A 23,702-nucleotide genomic window follows, 5' to 3' on the forward strand; every position below is an offset into this window, starting at 1 on the left:
CATGGAACTACTCAGTCGTGTCTTTGGATTATCTCGAGAGACATCATCATGGAAAGAGATTTTCTTTTTTTTTAAATTCAAGCGTTCTTTGAGCAACACAAGTTGAGTGCTATGTAACACCATTCATGTTGCGGAGAAGGCGGACAACTGCCACAGAACCACGTTTTGTGTCTTTAACACCTGGTTCTCGTCTCTGGATCCACTCCCTCTACATATGTTTATCCCTCACATTTGTTTTGTCGGTGGCTTTGACATGATGTCGTTGCACAGTCATCCAATGTGTCCAGTGTGTTGAGTGTAGGTTGGTGATGATCCATCTGTGACTTCAAAAAGGTCGTTGTGCTTGTGTGTCGTGGTTGACGTGCATTGACTGGCGTAGCCGTGCAACGATTTGACACTTAAACAGGAAGTGGGGGAGGGCCAATTGGCCAATTGATTCCTAACGGATACGTTTTTCTTCCTCTTGAGGGTCACAGACGAACCTGAGAGAATCAGCAGATCTCCGGTCACAAGGTGAGTTTACTTTTCCACTTTTTTTTCACTCCACTGACGGCCGAAGTGCAACCGTAAAACAATCCTACATATCCTTTGTGAACATTACATGCTCATTTTAATAATTTATCCACCAATTTATACCAATAGTCCTTAAGATGTAGAAAGAGCAGATATTTTGTGAGCCAATACCGGTACTGCCGTTAAAAAATAAAGTTTTGAAAATAACCTTTTTGCTTTCTTTCCCAGAAAGCATTATTTGTTGTATCTTGCTTAATCTGTACCAAAACATGAGTGTAAAAACATCTATTTTATGTGCTGCATTATTTCCTGGCACGTAAACCCTATAAAGCAAATTAACGTGGTTACACAAAGAAGATGTAACGTGTAAATAAATGAGCGTCATATGTGCTCATATGTGGATTTTGTTTCCTCAATGCAGAACCAGGCAAGCTGTCAGCCTTTATGCTTTGAGTTACTGCCTGACTGCTAGTTTGGAAGTAATTTAATGCATTTCCCTTTAATGCTTTAATCTAAAATGTAGTGAAAAGCATTTCTTGTGTATACAGGACTGTTGTTTTCAGGTGCAGTCTGTCGCTATGTTCATTGTGTGAATGACATCTGATGTTTTCTTCTGATCATAATTTGAACATTAGAAATCTGCATGTAGTCTTTTCCATGTGATCCAACATGGCCGCCAGCACCGATCCTGAATTATGCTACTTTCTTTTGTGATGATTTTTTTGAATGAAATGTTTCTCAGGAATCAGAAACATTTCTTGCCTTAATATGTCAGACATACAAGGAATTTGAGTTGGCGGTTGGTGCATAACCGTCATTTAGACATTGGACAACAAGACAACATGGTGCGAGGAAAAAAATATGTATATATATATATATAATGCTATGGGTTAGTTATAAGTAAAGTGCACCAGCGAACAAAAAGTGTTTGTCTATGTTATGGAGTGTGAAGAAAGTGGTCGCTGGGATGTTAGAGTCAGTCCGTGGGGGACCTGGGCTCTGTTGATGAGCCCGACTGCCGATGGGAAATGTTTGTGTGGCGTGAGGTCTCTTCTCTTTGATGTGGTGAGGAAACAAGGAAATACAATATATTGTAGACTTGTAGGCTAGTATGAAATAATACAGATTTTAAGTTTGATCGGATTTAAGAATAGGCAAAAAAGCTTCTGCCAGGATAATTGTTAAAAAAAGAAGAAAAATAAACTTGTAATACTAATTTTGGCCACAATCGGTTAAAATGCATTATCACCCAAAATCTAACATATCCAAACCTTTTGTTTAAATCTTAAATTCATAGACAACAAAAAGTAACTTAAAAATGTATTCTGGCAAATGATTCCTTTTCAGCTTATTTTACTGATGAAACACATGTTTCACAGGAGAGAAAAGACTCATAATTAATCACATGAATCGTTTTCAGTTGCCTCTGAGTTTCAGTAAACTTGTGAATAATATCATTGGAATAACCAGATTTATTTTTTCAACTGAAATTGTTGTATTTGGATGTTCTTGCTTTCTAAGAAGAACACTTATCCATAACAACGTGAAGTATTCATTTGAGTTAATTTGAATGAACAGAGACACAGATTAGAAGCTGTTGACACAATGCCGTAACAGAAATAAATAACTGAAAGAAAGTTACTATGTTTTTAATAGTTATCTGCTTCAATTATGGGTTCAACAAAAGCCACTACTAAAAACAAATTATCAGGGTATTGAGGGTTGCACTCACCTTATTTACCCAGCGTTTTCTCAACGATATCTGTGTGACGTTAATCTGTGTTACTAAAGGTCTTGTGCACTTCCTCTCAGCTGCTTCAGCCCACTCTAAATCTCAGTCTCAGATAAAGAACAGCAGGTAAACCAGCAGCGCTAGGCTAACGTTAGCTAGCAGACGGTGGTGCTCCTTGTGCTAGATGATCCCTCCAGGTTGTAATTTTAGTTTATTTATAGATCAGAATCTTTAAAAAAAAAAAAAAAAAAAAAACTGCCCTAGCAGTTAACTCTCATCCCGATGTGTTTTGTGTTAGTTGGTGATGTGTGATTTCAAAATGTATCTATGTTAATAATTAGATCAATTGTATTATTAATTCTCATTAAAGAAAAAAATAAATGTATCAGCAGTGCTTTACGAGAGAAATAAACTTGAGGTGGGTTTGATTTGCATATCCCTTTGGTATTTTACATTCATGCTATATTATGAAGATGAAATATTAAACTGTACAATTCACATTTAGTAGTGACTGAGATTGCAATATAGAGATGTTAAAATCCAACAATATATGATATTAATTTATTTTTTTTCCTCCCCCTCTCCCCAACTACTCATGCATTCACATTTATACAACCATACTTTCACTTACCTACACTTACCATCACACATTCATTTCCTTTCAACTTTCAACCATGCTCATTCATTCATATCACACCTCTCCTCCTCTTATTTTGGCCACCCAAACCTCTTAAACACCCCAAACCCTCCTGCTACAAACACCCCTTCTTCAACCTTGCCCCACCATTTTTATTATTTTTTTCAATCTTCCCACCATCCTCTCTTCGCATCGCCCCTTCTCTCCCTCCCCTTTCCAGTCGCCATCTATCTGGGCATCAGAAAGCGGCCGAGCCCCGGACCCCCCGATGCGGCTGGGATGTGAGGGTCCGAAGCCCCCGCGACCCGGCCGAGGTGGTGCTAGCGTTACGCGAGGCGGCGCAGGGCTGCGGCTGCCAGGTCCACCTGGCCGGGCCTTTCCTCCTGTCCTGCACCCACGGAGCTGCCGGCGCCCGCGTTGCCTTCGAGGCTGAGGTCTGCCAGCTGCCCAGCGGGCTGGGCCAAAGCAGCGGTGTGAGGTTCAAGCGCCTGTGGGGGGCGCCGTTGGCCTTTAGAGACATTGCCACCAAAGTGTCCAAGGAGCTGGAGCTCTGAGGGAAACCGGAGGTGAGGCGGAGTGACAACCGACAGGATGATGAACGAGGAGGAGGAGGAACCACGAGGACGCCTCCTCCCGCTCCTTTTCTTCACTGTGCTCCACGCCGTGCCGATGCAGCTAGTGATGCCTCGCCTCCGCTAAAGGCCGCTTCTTCTGACGACAGAAAAAGGGGACGCACAGACACGGATGGACCGCCGTCGGCAGACTTGATGACCCTTGACCTTGGAACTTTCAGTGACCTACGACCCCTGCTTGAAACGCACCACCACCTCCATATTTTCTGAGCCCACAGTCAGGTTGTTTTATTTCTATTTTTTCACGATTTGGTGTCTGATAAGGATGGTGTTGCTGAGAATGATGGAGATTGGTAATTTGTTGTTGACATTGTTATTCCTATTGTATCCCATTTGTTGTCATCATTCCTTTTTAAAGAGCTGCTATTTCACGATTGTTTTGTTCATGGAGTTCATTTTCGCTTTAATGCTTTTAAAAATGTGTCAGTGAATGGCATCAGTTGTCATCCTCTGAAGCGGCTGTCACATATTTCTGAATTAAGGTCGCTGTCTGACCTCCGGCCTCTAGGGGGAGACATGCAGAAATGCAGAGACTTGTGACAGACTGAATGAAGCATCGCGGCCTTTCTGGCCCTCCATTGTCCATCCATTTGTTTTGTACCGTTTTTGGGAGTGTGGCCTCCCTGCCTGCTGTCCATAGCGCATTCTCTGCTTTGTGTTGATAGCTGGCAGGTGAGCAGCGTACAGAGGAGCAAAGTTGCCTAATAATGCAGAACCCAGCTGAATTGTTGTACTTGATAACTTGTCCATTTGATCTTATGCTCTGCTCCTTACTTATACTCTACTCCAACATTTCTAATGTGCTACCTTTTTATTTACAGGCAAAAGTCTTCTCAATTTTCTTTAATTATGTAATAGTAATGTTGATTTAAAGCGCAGAGTAGGATTTATTTCCTACTGGATTCCCAACAGGAACTGGATCTGTGTTTTTATGAGGCAATAGCATGTCTTAGCTAGATTTCCTTATCTGAAGGTGGATGTACGCAGAACAAAAAAGTCCCTTTAATGTATTTTCCCGTCAGCTTGTTTTTTCTATTTAGATCCCCACCCAAAAAACTGGCTCAGTCAAAATAATGCCTTATTCTGAGAAAAAGGGATATTTTACCCTAATGGTTTAATTAAATATAATCAGTTTAATGTTTTACGTAACGGAAAATGAAGGTCAAATCGAATGCTCTTGCTGAGTTGGGTTGGTGAAAAATTACCAACCCAATCATCATATTGATTACTGGTCAAATACCGTAGTAGTGTGACTGGTACCAGTTTTTATCTGATGGGTTGTATATATAACACATTACGATACAAAAAGAAAATACAGTGCTTATTTTCTCGCTAGCAGCCATAGTTCATAAAGCCAATCCAAGTTAAAGCTCTGCATAAGCAACACATATTTGAACCCCTTTTAATGATGAATATATTGTAATAGATTACCTTTGTTTATAATTTAATCTCTTCAAAAAACATGTTTCCCCACACACATGGTTACTGTAGCTCTTACTGGTTTGGAGTAAATTGAGGAGATTTGGCTTTTTATTGGTAGCACTTAACAAAATCAAAGTCTGTCAGAATGTCACCGCCATTGCTTTGCCTCAAATATAGTGCAATACAACCACAAAGCCAAGAATCTAGACTTGAATAAGCATACACTCAATAGGGCGCCTTGTTTCATTTATATTTTTTATAATGCGGATATGTTCTTAAATTTTATTGAGCACTTTTCTTCTCACGTTTTAGCCAGGTGTGCTGTACTGGCAGATTTTTTTAAAATTAATCTGTATTTCTATTTTGTTATAAAATTGTCTCTCACATGTAAAGCCCAAAGACATTCTGAAAGCCCTTTTATCCTTTACTTAATCTCTTGGCATCATTCGATTCCCTTCAGTGAAACGATGGCTCTGGGTGTCCAAAGCTATATTAAAGTTAGTCCAGGGAACTTTCATTTCAGCGGCCCCTGCGATGGCTTCTAGATCAGATGGAGGCATCAGTGTTGCTTCTGAAACCGGCTCAACCAGTTTAAAGTTCCTTGCAGTAACTAGGAGGAAATTAGGGACTACAAAAACTCTAAATGGCAACATTGTGACACCAACAAGCAACATTTTGTTTCGTCCAATATTTTGATTATTTTTAGTTCTTAACCTACAACACTTTTGATACTTAAGCCGTCGACCGACCAGGCGGCAGCCCTGCTGGGGCGTGTCTGACTGTTGACCAATCAGATTCCAGTATTGCTGTAGGAGGTGTATGACTGTTACGCAATCAGTCCCCTGGCTCATTAAGCCCCTGCATAACTTAAAGCATGACGCCATGGAGATGAGTAACCTTTGGGAAATGTTCTTTCATGAAGAACAGTTGGCTGGTCGGGACACAACAAAGCTACCAAGATCTGACAAAAAGAAAGTCCCCAATTGATCATTTAGTGACTGAAGGTGCTTGAACTATTGTTACCCCTTAAATTCAACCAGTTATGACTAACTTGCAGCACCTAACAAAACACTGATACGTAAAAAGATTCCTAATACTGCAGCTTGTTGATCTTTACAGCTGTAAACTCAGTTTGTCTGTCAAATGGGAGTTTTTTATCTCGGCAGGTGTCCACTACTGTCTGAAAATGTGAAGCTGTGATTTAGGGCTTTTTCTGCGTATTCTTTGGTGTGTGTGTGTGTGTGTGTGTGTGTGTGTGTGTGTGTGTGTGTGTGTGTGTGTGCGCGCAACTGGGCCTTAGTCTCTGAACCTGTTCTGTAGATACAGTTAGGGCCATGCTTTAAGGCTACAGTTCTGTTGTATAGTGTGTTTGAAGCTGTCACTGTTCTCAAGAAAACGTAACTTATGGGGTGATATTACGGAAATGATCGACCTGCAATCCTGCATGTCTCCTAGGAAATAATGTGACACAAAATAAAGACTTTCAACCTCTTTCCTATGTTGTGGTTTGTTTTCGCAGATATGGATTCCTTATTTTGAAGGATTTAGTTTACTTGTTTGTATAAAAATTAGTAGCACCTATAACTATACATTTTGTAGTAGAGTAGTTGCAAAATATTCTTGTGTTTCCTATAAAGACAGAGGTTTGATTGTCACATGAGGCATACTTTAATTGTCCAGTTTTATTTTACAATCAAAACATTTTCTTTCAGTGCATAGCAGTTCCTCACTATGCATGGATTGATCCCAGGATGTTACAGAGAAGATGGGGCGGGATGGGATGAGAATTACGGGAAAATTAGGAGCCAAAGACAGCAGGAAAGGACAGGACTAATAAAGTTGACACAATTGAGTAGGAAGGATTAGAAATAAAAGTGGGTGGAGTATCTTCTTGACGAAAAGGAGTAAACCAGTAAAACAACAAGGCCACGTGTTCATTTTTTTTCTCATGTAAAAAAACAAACAAACACAGACAGTCATTCAGTCATTGCCCGTCTGTCCACTTTACTTCTGGGCGGGGATCATGCCATCGATAGACTCTCCCTTCTCAAGTTTCTTCTCCATCTCAACCATCAGCTTGACACCGTCAACCACCAGCTGGACCTGAGCCACCTCGGAGGAGCCCAGACGGTCGGCGTTGGAGATGTCGAACACGCCACCCACGGAGGCTGTGTCCACACCACCTAGAGGGAGGAGTACGGGAGAAAAACGAGTCACTTTCTGACTTAACTGCTCCCCACCTCCGCCCTGCGTCTGTTTTGACGTCCCTCACTTATTAATAAATAGCAAAGGGCTCAGAGAGTCACAGTTGGTCCAGGACATGAATGCAACCCGCCTCCTTTACCAATTTTAACCACTCTAAAACCACAATTCATGGTTTATTCCCACTAAATGTCCTAATCTTTGCTGATAAATGCTAATTTTGACGTCAGATATTGACTTTGCTCCATCCAGCTGTGGAATATTTTAAGCTGCAGCCCTTGGGTCTCCTCTAAAAATGCTAGCTAATAACTATCTTAAAAATCTTTTGGTTTTTCACCTGTGCCGCGCTTCTGCAGACGCAGCCTGGTCAGAATCTCCTCAAACTTTGCGTGTGTGCTGAGCTTGGGCAGCTTGACGTGCACACCACCGCGCAGGCCGGTTCCCAGGTTGGAGGGGCAGGTCAGGATGTAGCCCAGATGTTCGTTCCACATGAAGCCGTGGTTGTGCTTCTTGAAGATCTCTTCAATCTGAGCCGAGGCAAGGAAAGTGAAACAAATAATAATGCATGATGGTTAGAATATAATCAGATATAGCCTAACTAAATGCTTACCAGACCTAATTAGAATTTGTTTTGAATATGACATAAATTGTGGAGAATGTGTCAATATAACTGAGCGTTTCAATGTTCTTGTGTTTTACCTTCTGCAGGCCAGTGCAGAAGCGTTTGAAGACCTCCTTCATGTTGCCTCCCAGCTGCATGGAGATCACACGCAGGTGATCCTCCTCGTTCACCCAGACCAGGAAGGTCTTGTTGTCGTTGTGCCTGAAAGAAGAATATCCATGTCAGTTTGCATTCGGTGCAAAATGTTAGCCGGTCATTTGATAGTTGAATACATGATGTTTGACACTTAGGTGTTTCTCAAAGTGTTTGGTAGAAACGTGAACCTCCTTTGCATGTGAGCCAAAACGCTCACCCTCTTGATGTGAATTCACTGAGCTGTGCACAGTGTGGTTTGGTATTTATGTCACGCTTTAACGATGTTTGAAAACCCAACTATTTAGGATTTATATATATATATATATATATAAGGGCAGGAGAAGGAGACTGATGGTGTCAGTTCACTGATATCTGATCATCTGTCTGCTTTCTTACCTGGACTAATACCAAAAACGTTATATATGTGTATCTGTTTTGTATTCAAGTTTCATTGAGGGTGTCGCTCACCAGATGCCTCTGCCGTCGGGCCAGTCACGGGCCATACCAGCGCAGGTCAGCAGGGGGGACACGGGCTTGTCGAACAGGAAGTGATCATTGATCAGCAGATCCTGCTCGGCCTCGGTCATACCGTTAAGTGGGTAGTACTTTCCCTTGAACTCACCGTCCAGACTGGCCAGGGCTGGAAAGGAGAGAACCGAGGAAGGTGTTCGGAGTCAGTCTCAGACAAGTAGGCCCTGCATTGTACAAACCGACGCATAGATTGTTATTGGTTGTCACCCTCAATGGACAGCTTCTCAATGCCTCTGCGCTCTCCACGGCTGTTGTGGGGGGGCAGGGTGAATCCCTTGATGCTGCGGCCGGTACGGACGCGGCTGGACAGCACATAGTTGGGGTCCAGGTCGTCACCACCCTAAGGGGAAAGGGCAGAACAGAAAAAACACAACAGACCCATTATTGGAATATTGTAGCCATGGTTTATAATGTCGGATTCAAAGGCTTTCTAGCTTCACATAGATTTATAAGTTTACAAGTGGATACATGGGTTAGTGAACTATTTACTTCCTTAAAATTGATAAATGAATGAGGATTTATTTGGTGTGGAGGCTTCCGATGCCTAAGCTGTGCTGATCTAGAACAATACCTCACCTTCAGGTTCTCGAAGTTCAGGTCGGTCTTGTGCTTGTCGGTGGGCTTGTATCCACCATGACGGTCGGAGATGATGGGGTCCAGCAGATCCTTGAAGACCTCATAGGACTCCTCATCACCAGCAACGCAACCCACGGTCATGATGAAGGGGTGACCTTTGAGGCGAAGGGGAGGATGATGAAGTTGGTAACGTTGTCAGTTCAATTTGGAAGATTCCGTACCTTTTTATGCCTGTACCACCATTCGACTGGTTTCCATCATCATAACTTACATATGTCTCATATTGAGCTACATATAGGGCTCACTTTGTTATGTTGGGTTATGTCTCTTAAAACCCTTTCTTTGCTGGTGTGAGTTAGGCTCTCTGCTGTTGGCTTGCTCCTTCTTACCAGGGTTGTCAACACCAGTCTGGATGACGTCATCCACGGTGAAGCCGCTGGGAGTGGACTTTCCCCTCAGCTTGCCGTAGATCTCCTTAGTCAGCACCTACAACAGATGACACCCACGTCAGTGACAGTACTTTTAGAAGGATTAGTTCCTTATACTATCTTAGCACTCAGAAAACCTTCTGCTTTTAATAAAACAATACAAATATTGGCATTATAAGTCAAAAGTCGTTTATTTATGAAGTGATTTGTCAGCTGAGAAAAAATGATTCCTTCCTGAAAAAAACACATAATCAAAGTCATGCTGCACATGAATTATTTCCGTGTAGGACAGCGGTTTAAGGTATTGCTGTGTGTCCCTGGTAAAGCGTATGACTAGCCCTGGTGCACACTGGTTACCACGTCTGAAGCTCCCGTGCCACGAGTCAAAGAATTGCCAAATATCTGTTGACTGAGATTCACATCTTTCCAAAGGAACTAACATGTTATTATACATAACCCTAACCCTATTAATTTCATTATATATACGTTTTTATATTAGTTTATGTAGAATAAACATATCATTTTGTTGTAGATTGCTACACACTATTTTACCCAACATAAATGTTAACCATAATGGAGAAATGGAAGCTCCCTCTTAAATAGATATTTGTTAACCATAGGATGTTTCCAAGGTTTCCATCTGCAGGTAATTGGGCGTTCTAGTTGTTGTTGGGGGCCTGCTCCCTGTATGCACCCACAGGTCCCAGTTCATGGCCGTGGATAGACAAGGTCGGAGAAGGATGTTGTACCTTGGCCATGTGGTTGTTGTGCAGAGACAGATCGGGGAACTCCTCGTCCACGGAGAACTTCATCTTGTAGTCGTTATGACAATTCTTCGTCATGGTTGCGATTCCTACTCCACCTTGAAAGGAGACAAAGAAGAGGTGGTATTTTTTTGAATTCACAGTTTGAAGATGTTTTACAGACTCCCCAATTGTGTTAAATCAGAGAAACCTCATAAGAGCATGCAATATGTATTCAACAAAGCAGTTTTCTTGAGTACCATATTTCTTATCTGGTAATTCTCCAATTTTTTGGAGGGCCTCGTCTATGAGTCCTCTGGAGAACAGGAGAAACCGTCTCATTCTGTTTTCTTGTTTTTTTTTATCTAACTTTTTTTTTTCACCCCCCCTCCCATCGACCCCCTCTCCTCTCTCTCTCTCTCTGTCAGCTGCTCTCTTTACATGCTTACCTCCCAGCTGTCCTGCCTCTCTGACTGTCTCACCACCTGTCTCCCCTCACGCAAGATTATTAATAGTGTTGCTGTGCCCCTTCTTGTGCTGCACTCCTCCCAAGTCACAAAAGGGTGAATGATTTTTTCATTCAGCCTCAGACAAATACAAACTTTGGTAGCATTAAAAGTACTTTTGTAGCAAAATCAATACAACATGAAATGTTCTCAGTCTCTTCATTCTCTATCTCTTACAAGCCAATCTCTCTCTCTCTCTCTCTCTCTCTTTCAGAATTGTGCACCTTTGCTTGAGGTACAGCTGATTGATGACCCCTGGTGCACTAAAAGGTCAAAGCATTGCGTGCCTCACAGGTCCCTCAAATCCCATGACCAAATCAAGTGCAGGAAACTATTCAAAGACACACTTCAAGTCTGCCATGCTGGCGTCAGCCACAGCTGACTGTTACCACATCTCAATGACACCTCACTGGATACTAGTGCTACCCAAAATCAAGAGCTTAAAGAGAAGTTTCACTACAATGTGCACTGATAGATGAACCATCAGAGGAGATTTTAGTAGTTTCAATCCCATCCTCAAAAAGACCAAAAGTTTTCATGGCTCCAGTGTTCATGAATGGAAGAATTGGCCTGACAGATATTTAGTTCAAAATGTTTCACTCTCTTCGAGTGGTGTCTGTCCATACTGATCTTTCCCTCTGGATTCACGAATAGGCCTGACTAAGCATTATTTTTTACCTGCTTAGGAGAAAAGAAAGAGGTTAACAATCCCGGGATCAGTTCCTGTTCGCCGAATGTAAGGGTTGCCCAACTCTGCCAGATGATGGGCTTAAGTATTTATACCTAGACCTCTGTCCCTATTGGCTGACCAGACTCGGGGTCCCCTCTTTGATTGGTCGCAGGGGGTCTTCTGTGCCCGGGTCAGTTTCCAAAAGGCAAGAACGAACATAACACAACACTCTAGACGAGAGACGAGAAACAGCTGCAGCCACTCGGTCCAACCTTTCGCCTTCTGCCCAATGTGGCTGCTGGGAGCCTGCAGGCAGACCAGTGGTGGACGTAAAGCACATGCACCCTCATTATGTTTGTCTATTTACTTAATTATGTTTGAACCTAAGGGATTTACAGTGAGATTAACTGTATACTATTATTATTCCAGGAATTCATATTTCCACAATTTCTAGTGTAATGAAATGCCATCAATTAAAAGAGCTTTAAAGACAGCTTTAATATATATATTTATTTATTAAATGTATTAATTATTTGTAGTTTAATTTGATTTCAACCAAAATAGAGAAGTATGCAGCGTTATGTTTCAGCTCGTCAGTTTAAGAAAAGCAGGTGCCTCTAATGGAGCCATTGTAGGTGTTGTTTTGTATTTGTGTCTCTTTGGTGAGTCGATGAAGAAGAGATACAGAAGTTTTATTTGTTATGCTTTTTAGGAGTTAAAAAGTACTTTATCTCTGATTAGGTCTTCGTAAGGTCCAACATTACTGATTGTATATCATTATGTGGTCCAGCTCACTTACACGATTGCTAAGTGAAGATTTGCATGTGTGAGTTCATGGTTTGTTTGGTTGTTTGTGTTACTGCTTCTTGTGTGGGATGTTGCGAAATGATGTACACATAGTTAAGACGATGAGGGAAAACAGTGTGTTTTCTGCTGTGCAGTTTTATATTCATGTATCAAATCAAATATCTGATCCAACGCGTTTCAGGTCAATAGCGCTTTGAATATATGCAAAAGGCCCTTAAGTTAAGTTAAGTCTGGGCTACCAGAAAGTTATTCTCCCAGTCAGATCTCACTGGCATTTGTGATGCATCAAGTCGAGCAACATCCACCCCCCGCTGGTAATGTGATAGACATCAGTAATCTAACCTCAGACAGATATTAAATCAAATATACATCATGTGACAAAGTAGAAATTGATGGGCAGGGCTGAAAGACACTGTGACGCAGACAGACATCTCACATTAGTTACAGTTTTCCCCAAAACACAACACAACACAAAAGAACTAGAGGTTAGCAGTGTTATCATAACAAAGCAAATCCAAACTATATAGGAAGTAAACAGAAACCGAACAAAAATGATAAAATGAAGTAAAACTGCAGGTATATACTACCTTATGAAGAAAATAAATAAAAATGAACCTGTAATATATACTAAAATATGTATAAAAACAAAACTGCGAATGCACAAACTCAAAATGAAATAACTAATTGAAAATTCCAAACTATTGTTATCTTGGATGTGAGTTTATAATTTTTGTGATTCATCACAATTTAGATTTATAACAACTGAGCAATTACAAACATTCCTTAGTCAGTTTCAGTTATCATAAATCCACCCTGAATGTTCGTATATGTCAACAGATGAAAAATAAAACCTATTTATTATACATGTTAGGCTTGTATTTCTAGTTGTGTCCGCAGATAAAGAGGATGTTTGACAGCGGTAAAACAGATGAAGCAAAACATTGCGCTTCCCCAAGACATACAAGGCTAATTAATGCTCACTTTATTGCTCAATAGTTTGTTTTGGTGCCCCACAAAGCACTTTTATTTGTTAGTAAATATGGGGTTTGCATGTAATACCAAATAAGACAATTGATTGTATAATGCTTAGCATCTTATTACTCATCATTGATAGAGAAAAATAAAAACAACTCCAGGTTTCTCTTCAGCACAGTAGCCAGACTGACAGACTCACAGCGCTGTCGAGTCGTGTATTCCTGTGGACCTCAGTAGTAACGACTTGATGAACTTCTTCAATGATAAGATTCTGACTATCAAAGAGAAAATTGATGCTCTCCTGCCTCCAACCAGTACCGACCCGTCCTCGGATGTAGGAACCTTGGATGCAGCAATGGGCCCTGATACCTACTTGAAGGGCTTCTCTTCCATCAACCTTGATCAACTGACTTCTACAATTTCAAAATCGAAGTCTTGTACTTGTGTCCTGGATCCGATTCTGACTAAGCTTTTCCTTTAATTAGCACGTCTTTACTGGATATTATGAATCTGTCTTTGTTGACAGGACATGTACCACAGTCCTTCAAGGTAGCTGTAATTAAACCTCTTCTTAATACACCTACTCTAGCTCCAGAGGTGTTGGCTAACTACAGACCCATCTCTAATCTTCCCTTCCTCCCTAAGAACCTTGAGAAATCTGTCACAAATCAATTGTGTGACTTTCTACAAAACAATGCTTTGTTCGAGGATTTCCAGTCAGGATTTCGAGTGCATCATAGCACAGAAACGGCACTGGTGAAAATTACGAATCATCTTCTACTTGCATCGGACCAAGGACGTGTCTCTTTTCTTGTATTGCTGGACCTCAGTGATGCATTTGACAGCATCGATCACCGTATCCTGCTGCAGAGACTGGAACACTTGATTAGCATCAAAGGAACTGCACTCAGCTGGTTTAAATCTTATTTATCGGATCGATCCCAGTTTGTGTTTGTGAACGTTAAATCCTCGAGGACCACCAATGTTGGTCACGGAGTCCCACAAGGTTCTGAGCTTGGAACAATTTTATTTACCTTGTATATGCTTCCTTTGGGCGACGTTATCAGAAAAAACAGCATAAACTTCCATTGTTATGCAGACGATACTCAACTGTATCTATCGATCAAGCCAGAAGACACCGACTAGCTTGTTAGACTTCAAGAATGTCATGGAGATATCAAAACTTGGATGACCTGCAACTTCCTGATGCTAAACTCGGAAAAAACAGAAGTTATCCGTTCAGTTATAGGCCCAGAGCGCCTTCGAAGTCAGCTGTCACGTGATACAGTCTCTATGGATGGAATTGCTCTGGTATCCAACAGCACCGTCAAGAATCTTGGAGTTCTCTTCGACTAGGATATGTCCTTCTACTCTCATATAAAGAAGACTTCAAGGACTGCCTTTTTTTCATCTACGTAATATATTGAAAATCAGGAACTTCCTGTCTCAAAGTGATGCAGAAAAACTAGTTCATGTTTTCATTACTTTTAGACTGGATTACTGTAATTCTTTGTTATCAGGCTGCTCTTGTAAATCGCTTAAACCTCTCCAGCTGATTCAGAATGCTGCAGCACGTGTATTAACAAGAACTAAGAAATGGGATCATACATGTATAACTCCTGTATTAACTTCATTGCACTGGCTTCCTGTTAAATCAAGAGAAGAATTTAAGGTACTTCTCCTCACCTACAAGGCACTTGTTGGTGAGGCACTGTCTTATCTTAAAGAGCTTGTTACACCGTATTGCCCTACAAGGCATCTGCGCTCCCTAGATGCTGGGCTACTTGTGGTTCCTAGAGTTTTAAAAAGTAGGATGGGGGCCAGAGCCTTCAGTTATCAAGCTCCTCTTTTGTGGAACCAGCTTCCACTTTCAGTCCGGGAGGCAGACTCGGTCAGCTCATTTAAGATAAAGCTTAAAACGTTCCTCTTTGATATTGCTTATAGTTAGGGCTGGCTCAGGTTAGCCTGGACCAGCCCTTAGTTAAGCTGCTCTAGGCTTAGACTGCCGGGGGACTTCTTAGGACACACCGAGCCCCTCTCTCACTCTCACACTCACTCTCACTCTCTCCTTCCACAATCACCCATGTTTTATTAATGTACATCACTAATTCAGCTTCTTTCCAGGAGTTTTTTGTGTGTTCTCGCCTAGCAGGACTTTCTAGATCGTAGTTCCATGTAGACCCTGGTCCTGACTCCTGGCGTGGCCCTCCTGACACCTGCTGCTACCATCATCATTATCATTATTTTAAATATGATTCATTTTACTGTCATCATGTATCTGTGGATGGTGGTTCGACCTGATGGTGGTTGTCCCTGTGGTGGTCCTGCCGTACACTTGTTCTGCTACTTGCAATTACTTGTATCATTTCTGTTAGAGGATTTGAATGTATTGTCCATCTTTTACATTGTTGATTCTGTACACATGACATCCATTGCAGTCTGTCCATCCCGGGAGAGGGATCCCTCCTCTGACGTTCTCCCTAAGGTTTCTTCCCTTTTTTCCCCATTGAAGGGTTTTTTCATATTTTGGGGAGTTTTTCCTGTGCCGATGTGAGGGTTTCGGGACAGAGGATGTTGCATGTGTACAGACTGTAAAGCCCTCTGAGGCAAATTTGTAAGTTTCGATTTTGGGCTATACAAAATAAAAGGAATTGAATTGAACTTTCAGCTTCTCTTGTACTCTGGGTTTTCACTAAAACATGTATTAAAAAAAATGTATTTTTCTGCTTCCAAAGGTCTACATCTTTACTCTCCTCCTGAAATGCTTCATTTTATTGTTTCTTCCAAAAAACCTGTCTGCTCTGATTAATTTCTAAGGAGAAACATGTTGAACCGTTGCAAAGTTAGTTCTAAAGCCTTGGGTGAAGACGCTCAGATGCTGACTGGTTGTCTTATTTCACTGTTTTTATGGAAGCTCTCAGATACCCAGATGCAAGTTATGTGATAAGCTTGTTCAAGGAAGATGTCAGTGTCTCAGAAAATGTATATAGAGTATATACAGCATCACAGTACATCAAGTCTATTTCACATATAGAAATATATACAAGTTTATCCTTCAATCTTTCCTGTACCACAAACCGCTGTCAATAATTCGTAAAGGTCACTGACTGACGTGGGATATGTGCTGTGTGTGTCGTCCCCCCCATTCAAACCAGTCGTTCCTGTAGTTTGTTTGCACCATGAAACAGATCCAGTATCCCAGTTTAGACTGTCATTGTATCCTTCAGCCCTCCCCCACACCAACACACTCATACCAGCTCCCACCCGACCCCCTCCCACTCCGCCGCCCCGACACTCTGCAGCTGCCTCTGGACACCATGCACCAAGGACAGTTATGTAACACGCAACACTGTGAATCATTAATAATGATTCCATCTGAATCACATGAGACCGTGCAAAACGATCAGATGGCTAAATATTTTTATGGACTCTAAATGACTTGCTGTTAAACGGAATACATGTTTTGTGTTTGCACTGATGTGTGTTTATGTGAGGAGATGTTCAAATGTATTCTGACCAAACAATGTGCTGGAAAATGTGTGCATACCAGAGGTGTCAAGTAATGAAGTACAAATACTTCGTTACTGTACTTAAGTAGACATTTTGGGTATCTATACTTTACTTGAGTATTTATTTTTCAGACAACTTTTTACTTCTACTCCTTACATTTTCGCGCAAATATCTGTACTTTCTAATTCTTACATTTAAAAAATCACCTCGTTACTCCTATTTCATTTCGGAAGGTTTTCCGGCTTGTCACCGTTCAAAAACACACAAAAAACTATCCGGATAAATCGCGCCGTCGGGATTGCGTGAATTTGATTGTGGTTGGATGAGAACATTTACCATCCAGACACCTTATTGGTTCATCAGATGACGCAAATCAGAGTGACCTTCCCATCGTGTTGTGACGGACTGTTTGTTCTTAATGGACATTTTTTTCCCTTTCAATACGTGAAAGTATTTAAGTAGTTTTAAAACCAGTATGTTTATACTTTTACTTAAGTAAAAAGCTTGAGCTGATAATCCCACTTCTACAAAAGTATTTTCAAAACCTAGTATCTATACTTGAGTAATGAATGTGAATACTTTTATATATAAATTTATACACATATAGTTATCAAGCTTGTTGGAGCTGGCATGTAGTTGGGCGGCAGGTTCTTATTCACAGCATAGGCCTTAGGGAGCAGCTGAGGGGTACATGCATTCACACATTGACACATGGGTGTTTCCAGGAACAGCTGGCAGTCCGGCCGCTGTCTGCTTTCACTGGCGCACATTTTTGATGATCTTATCAACATTATACAACATCTTATAGCTCAGGAATTAGCCTCTGAGATCCTTGTGCTGAGCCGGAGGAGACTGAAACCTGAGGATGCAGCAGTACATGACTGAGCTCAAAGGTGTGAGTATTTCATTTAAGTGTGTTTTTGTTACCTGTTATCTATCAAGACATTTCATTTGGTTTGTGTTTTAATCTTAAACTGATCCCAACTTATAGACATAATTATCTAATGAAAGCATCTCTGTAACCAACAGCAACTGCTGGATGGAATGAATGAGCGGTGCTGAATGAGAAGGAGTGACGGTGTTTCGGCCAATGAGGTGTGAGGCTTTCTGTTTTATAAGTCAAAGGTGAGGAAAATGTTTCAGTATTTGCTTTGTTTGATTCAAATTGTATCTCTTACAAAACATGTTGTATAATATGGATGAGCTTTTTTTGATACAACCCACCTGGAGGCAGCTGGTCACTGGGAGCGAAGGTCACTAAAACTGCGTTTACAGGTCCTACCGGGTACAAAGCAGTCATGATTGTGGCTTCAAACCACGTGCCACCCTGAATTCAATTAGGATTCTTGCAACACATATAACTTGTTGGAGCCATTGGCGCTGTTTCTGCCACAGAAACACTTGGGTTAATTAGTGCAGGTGTGGCGCACAGCGAGGCATGTGCTTTTTGACCATGAGACTCGGCGGATTGTAGACTGAATTGTTTTTTTTTTTGTAAATGGATTGACATATCCGACGTTAAGTTCAGAGGTTTGAAAGTATGTTATTTTTATTTTAAGCCACAAGGAAACAGCACGTCGGTAAACACGCGTGCAAAAACAACTTAAATTTGCGCCAACATAACTAAAAAATAATCTGAGGGAAAAGATTGTTCCCATAATGTAAATGTCCAGGAAGTTTTGTTTTGTAGGAGCAGAAATGTCAATTGCGGCCCGTTGTGATCTGATAAATTGCCTGAATGGATTTGATGATGTCACTTTCCACATGACGGTGGACGTTGGCCTCGTGATTACATAATCACCCGGATTGTAAAACATTTTTATTAAAGGCTTGAACATGTCCAACGTAACTCTCAAAAAAAGGTAAAGAAAAATAGTGTGTCCTTTTAAAAACGTGCAGCAATTATCAATCCTGAGTGTTCATGTAGTTTGAAAAGGTGCTGAAATGTGAGTGAATCTCGCTGTTGATCATTCACTGAACTGCAGTGTGCAACTTTACACTGTGGATCACATTCAACTTTTGGTCAACACGTTTAAATGTCTGTGTTTTGTTCTGTATATTTTGTGAAGGTGACAGTGGTGAGCTTTCAATGAAACATGAGCCAACTGGGTAGCTAGTGGGGGGTGGGGGGGGTAGTGTGACGGGGTGAAGCGTGGTTTTCTATCTTTAGTGCTGCACCACCAGGTCCCCCCCATCTCCGATACCAGAACACCAGATTGAATTGCGTCAACTCAGCTGTCCTGCTGTCTGCTCCTCCCTCTGTCCCTTCGTCCATTCATCGGTTCGTCCACTTTCTCTCGAACAGACTGACGCAATTTAGATTTCTTTACCGAAGCAGCAGGATTAGTGAGATAACTATTAATTAACACCCATGTAATTAGAAATTTATGTCACAAGTGAAATGGCCCACAAACAAACAATCTCAAGTTTTTCATGGACTGGTCAATTTAGTACTAAAAGTATAGCCATTTCTCCTAAAAACAACTACAAATAAATACTACAAAGCAACTATTAGATTAGGCCTCTGTATATTTAAACATAACAAACATGTAATACACAAACATAATTGCCTTGGAGTCAAGAGTCAACTCTGGTATCTATTATATGTAGGGTCTCCCTTTGACATGCAATGCTCTTTAAACAAAAGGCATTTGCAAAAACTTAAACACAGAAGTTGTGTGCTAAAGGGAGTTCAACTGTATCCTTTGCAATGGACGAAGCATTGAAGTGGGTTCTATTTTTTGCACAGGGGTCACAGGTCAAGGAAAAATATAAATTGGGAAACGTGGTGACCCTGCATAGTTTCATGTCACAAAGTGAGGAATCCAGTTCCCAGTGAAGAGTTGATGCACCCAGAGACGCTAACTTTATTTCTTTATACATTAAAAGAATTTCAGGGAAATTTCTACTACATACATGTTATGTATAATCTATAAATAATGAGCGGCTGTGCTATCAAAGAGAATTCTTACAGTAATTCCTCCTTCCTAGAGACCTTTAAATAACTATATAGTGTAGTTAAAAAATTATAAAACATCTGTTGAAAGTGTTCATCAGATCTCTGACTACTTAGTGTATTAATGTAGTTTTTGAGTGACGTTGGGAGTAAGTACTGAAACCCACCCGTTCTGCAGGAATTCAGACACAGGCCTGATGCACAAGTTCTGAATCTTCCGGGCCTTAACTGACGGCACCTGGTAAATGCTTCAGTGTGCGAATCTGCCAGGGCTTGAAATAGAGTAAATACCAGTTTGATATTACATTGCAGCAACAGATATCGTTGTCTTGATCACACCAAAATATGTTATGTACAATGATTTTGCATTTTCAATTTTCCAGGTTCTTTCCTTAAAATACCAGAGGAGCCATTTGTCATCTATGTGCTTGTGAATGTAAAAAGAAAAGTGCCATAACGAGCCCTTAATAACTGGACGATTGGACAGTAGGACATTACTATCAATGGACGGCACTAAATCCTTCCCAGACTGCAGGAATGCAAAGTAGGTATTTCACTTAGTTATGAACCTTACAAACCAAAAAACATTTTTTGACTGCAGCCTATATTTTTTCTGCCGCCTGTTCCTTGTTATTTTTATTTTTATTTAAATTGCTAACGTCTGCGGGTGGCCTCTATGAAGTGGCTGACATTTAAATAGCTGAAACCTTAGTCTTTTGCAATCTTTAGGATGCTATTGTTAATCTTTAATCTTGATTGCTTCTTATATTTTGTTATGTGTTATATTTTGTGCATGTTTTTGTTTTTTTATCTATTTTTCTTTTCTGTATGGAACCCTGTGTTAGTGTTTCACGTGATTGTTGCTGTGAAGAGCAGCAGGTCTGTCTGAGGAGGAGCAGCAAGTGGTTGATCAGACATTATAGACCAGGATTGAGTACAGGTTGAAGCTTTTTGGCCCTAACCTGCAGCAGAACCCTGCGCTCCCTACTAAGTCCTAGTATGAGTAAATATGTAAGTTTCTTTTCTTTATGCACAAAGATTGCAGCACATTTTGTTTTTTTAAGTTAGAACATACCAACATTAAGTTGATTCTGGTGCGCTACATATGTGTGTGGTAATGACACATTGCATGTATTTCTGCTTGGATAAAGAGAAACAGCATGGATTGTCAGCCTCATCGGCCCGTTAGTGGGTTCTTGTGGTGAGTCATTGAGCCTGTCCTCACATTGATAGTGTGGTAAACTCACTCATGCAGTCTTGAATATGGACTGTTCTACAAATTAACTCTTTATAATCAGTGGCAATAAGGGACACAAGAAAAACAACCCTTTCATGGATTACACTGTTTGCTAATGACTTTTGTAAAACACCAAGCACATGCATGTGTTTCGGTTCATTTCCATTGTGGTCTTGGCTAGAAAGATGTGACTTTCACATCAGACGAGACGTTAAGACCATGTTTTTGTTTTTTTGGTATTGAAATGCCTTTTGCTCTAAATACCAAATCGTTTGAAAGCAGTTGTGTGTTCCGTTTTCTGTCTTTTATTCTTCTTTTTTTCTAATTGCATTCTACAAAGACCGGTCCTACTCTGCTTCTGATTGGCTAGTCCTCATACCCCTTTAAGTTAATTGCTGTTAAGCGGGAATGGCCCGGAGCGTGATGTGACCTCTGATGTGGGTGATTTAAGGAGCAGCCTTCTTCTACAGTATAGTAATCTCAAAACTGCAATATACATATTTTGGAAGATTAATCTGGCGACATAAATTGCATGTGTCATTAGCAGTTTAAAATGAATACTTCCTGTTACCTAAATATTGATATTGCAAACAAGAACATTTTAAAATGGTACCTTGAATCAAAAATGCTGCTGACCCCTGATGTTTTTGAGCTGAAGCAAAAGCTCTCTTATGTGCAGTTTGCCTGACTTTACTGAGAGCAGAAGCTTCAGAGTGTCTCCTCTTAACTGCTCCTTCCTACCTGATGCCAGTCTTATAATCATCAGTGAAAATAAGAGCAGCGCGTATTGCAGTGTTGTTGTAGTAAGCACAGAGGCTGAAGGAGTTTGCCCGGGGAATAGTGACCTTATATGGCCGGGCCCTCACGGTCAGTTGCTGGTGCTTCTCTGCCTAGTTGACAGCTGAGCCGTCCATCAACCAGCTCGTACAACTGTCACACACAGGCCCCTGTGAAGGTTCCTCTCTGCTGGGCCACCCCACTCATCCATAGCGCCATCTATAGAAACTCTAACTTTAACCAACAAAGTCCCAGCCTACAGGTCGTTACAACGGCCCCCTCGTTTGTGGTCTGGAAGTCATAGGGCTCAGTTTGTAGTACGGATGTCTTGAATGTTTTGTTTTTGATGGAGTTCTTGATCCCGATCCGTCTTTTAATCTGTGTCTGCCAACATAACCTTTGGTGGAGGAAGTATCGAGATCATTTAATGAAAAGTAGTGATGCCATACTGTAAGAAATACCCACATTACTAGTAAATCTCACAAAATGTACAGCTTAATACAAAATCTCACTAATTGAGATGTTTACAGTAAATCTAGTTCCTTCAATCTGGTGGTCTTCATCCTATGTTTGAGGGACTTATACCTGTTATTTGCTAGGGGCCTTTTGTATAATAATCTGAGCATGAGTCACAGTACGCATGACTGTTAGACAAGAGAAAATTTAATGTCATGCAAATATCATAAAAATCTCTCCAAATAAAAAAGACTAAAGTAGAACATGTAGTAAATATTTGCCACTTTATCCTTTTTGCTAAATACAAAGGAGCACTGTCCACCTCCACGCACATGCATTGTTTGTTCTTGCTGTCTTGCATGTGTTTTCAGTCACTTCAAGATGCTGACCTTTATCTCCTCTGGAAAGCTGCTATAGAAAATACATGTATCTGCAATTGTTTCCTCATAGTTTGTTTGTTCAAATAGCTAATGGGCACATAATCCTAATATTATCCTAGTTTGACACAGTAACCTCTGGGTTACACCCACAGACCCCCACCCTAATCTGACTGTATGGACAAGCACAGCATGAGAACACACAGGCTGAATGTAATGTATTTTTAAATGAGATATTTCGTGTTTTAAATATACCTCTATCTGAAATGATGGTGAGTAGATGAACACTTAATTATGAATTTGTTGAAATCACAAGTTAGTGATTCTTTATGAAATATATGATGTAATTAGACATTTAGAGGAACAATGCTTTCATTGTTCCTAATTGTTTATGGATGATTTCAAAATAACAGAATGCCCAATCACTTGGGAAGACTGGTGGTTTCATTTAATCGCAGCAACAGAATTATAAAATATATATTAGTGTAGTTTTTATTGAGATATCTATTTACCGTTAATGTTATTAATAATCTGCCACAGATAATCTTGTCTCCCTCCTCACGCACGCAGTTCAGCGCTCCGACAGATAGGTGGCTTTGTCCCGGACAGCACATCTCGGCCTGCCCTGGTGCCGCAGTGTATGCTGGGAAATATGGGATCAGGTAAGCTGCTCCTCTATTGCATGGTCAAATGACCGCATGTATCTGTACAAATGCACAAAGTCATTACACTTTGCCTTCAAAATAAAGTAGTGGTGTTTTTTTTTAATGTGATTTGCAACTAAAAAATTATTTCACAAACCTATCGTTCAAATTCATTTTTTTTTACTAATAATTTACTGCTTATGTAATTATTTGTGCCATTGTGGTCACACTGTAGGATAAACTGCTCACCAACACATTCACAATACAATCATTTAAATACATTACTGTGCAGTCTGCCACTAATCAAATCTGCATCTATGAGGCAAATCCATTTGGTGCAGAAAGTCCAAACAGACATCTGATAGTAAAAACAAAAGTATATATGTAAAGTAATTCATCAATAATTCACCAATCCTTGTTGTATAAAAGGGCTATACCTCAAGTTTAGTATGTCTAGGAACTATACTGGCAGACTATGTATACAAGCCATTATTAAGCTTTAAAATGATTTGAATAATTTTAAAAACGTTGTACTTCGGTACCATTCATAGTACTTTTACAGAAGTAAAAGGCACAAATAGGTGTATATCACTTTTACTCTGAAGGTCAGAGCC

At 40.6% G+C, this 23,702-nt stretch overlaps 2 protein-coding genes across 6 annotated transcripts in view; one reads left to right on the top strand and one right to left on the bottom strand.

Annotated features, from left to right (window-relative positions):
• mark4b (MAP/microtubule affinity-regulating kinase 4b) overlaps positions 1–6,428 on the top strand; it is a 40,366-nt gene extending 33,938 nt beyond the window's left edge. Inside the window, exons 17-18 of one of the 4 annotated variants that reach the window (XM_037467665.2) lie at positions 477–513; positions 3,103–6,428. In XM_037467665.2, coding sequence (XP_037323562.1) covers positions 477–513; positions 3,103–3,436 — 371 coding nt within the window. In that variant the 3' untranslated portion in view covers positions 3,437–6,428. Of the gene's footprint in view, positions 1–468; positions 2,924–3,102 lie in introns of those variants that run through there. The other 3 variants (XM_037467749.2, XM_037467916.2, XM_037467831.2) reach the window with 3 other exon arrangements.
• A 170-nt stretch (positions 6,429–6,598) lies between these two features.
• Positions 6,599–11,516, bottom strand: ckmb (creatine kinase, muscle b). Of its 2 annotated transcripts, none has more exons than XM_037468290.2 (9): positions 11,358–11,516; positions 10,180–10,292; positions 9,392–9,488; positions 9,003–9,157; positions 8,634–8,766; positions 8,364–8,535; positions 7,838–7,961; positions 7,476–7,665; positions 6,599–7,119 (listed from the first exon to the last, which is right to left on the bottom strand). In XM_037468290.2, the coding sequence occupies exons 2-9, from the start codon at positions 10,270–10,272 to the stop codon at positions 6,941–6,943; spliced, it is 1,143 nt and encodes a 380-aa protein (XP_037324187.1). In that variant the 5' UTR covers positions 10,273–10,292; positions 11,358–11,516; the 3' UTR covers positions 6,599–6,940. The 2 variants fall into 2 exon arrangements, with proteins under 2 accessions (XP_037324187.1, XP_037324111.1); XM_037468214.1 differs by lacking the exon at positions 11,358–11,516 and adding an exon at positions 10,434–10,530.
• Between the last annotated feature and the right edge of the window lie 12,186 nt (positions 11,517–23,702).

This window comes from Pungitius pungitius, chromosome 3 (assembly GCF_949316345.1).
Source record: "Pungitius pungitius chromosome 3, fPunPun2.1, whole genome shotgun sequence".
NCBI classification, from domain to species: domain Eukaryota; kingdom Metazoa; phylum Chordata; class Actinopteri; order Perciformes; family Gasterosteidae; genus Pungitius; species Pungitius pungitius.

What these genes read in the sequence shown, in the direction of transcription:
- ckmb (XM_037468214.1), bottom strand. Translation starts at nt 10,515, where the DNA reads ATGAGACGGTTTCTCCTGTTCTCCAGAGGACTCATAGACGAGGCCCTC. An exon ending in ACAACAACCACATGGCCAAG is followed by an intron (nt 9,489 to 10,179) that starts GTACAACATCCT and finishes CATCTGTTGTAG; the next exon opens with GTGCTGACTAAGGAGATCTA. An exon ending in TGAGAAGCTGTCCATTGAGG is followed by an intron (nt 8,536 to 8,633) that starts GTGACAACCAAT and finishes TCTCCTTTCCAG; the next exon opens with CCCTGGCCAGTCTGGACGGT.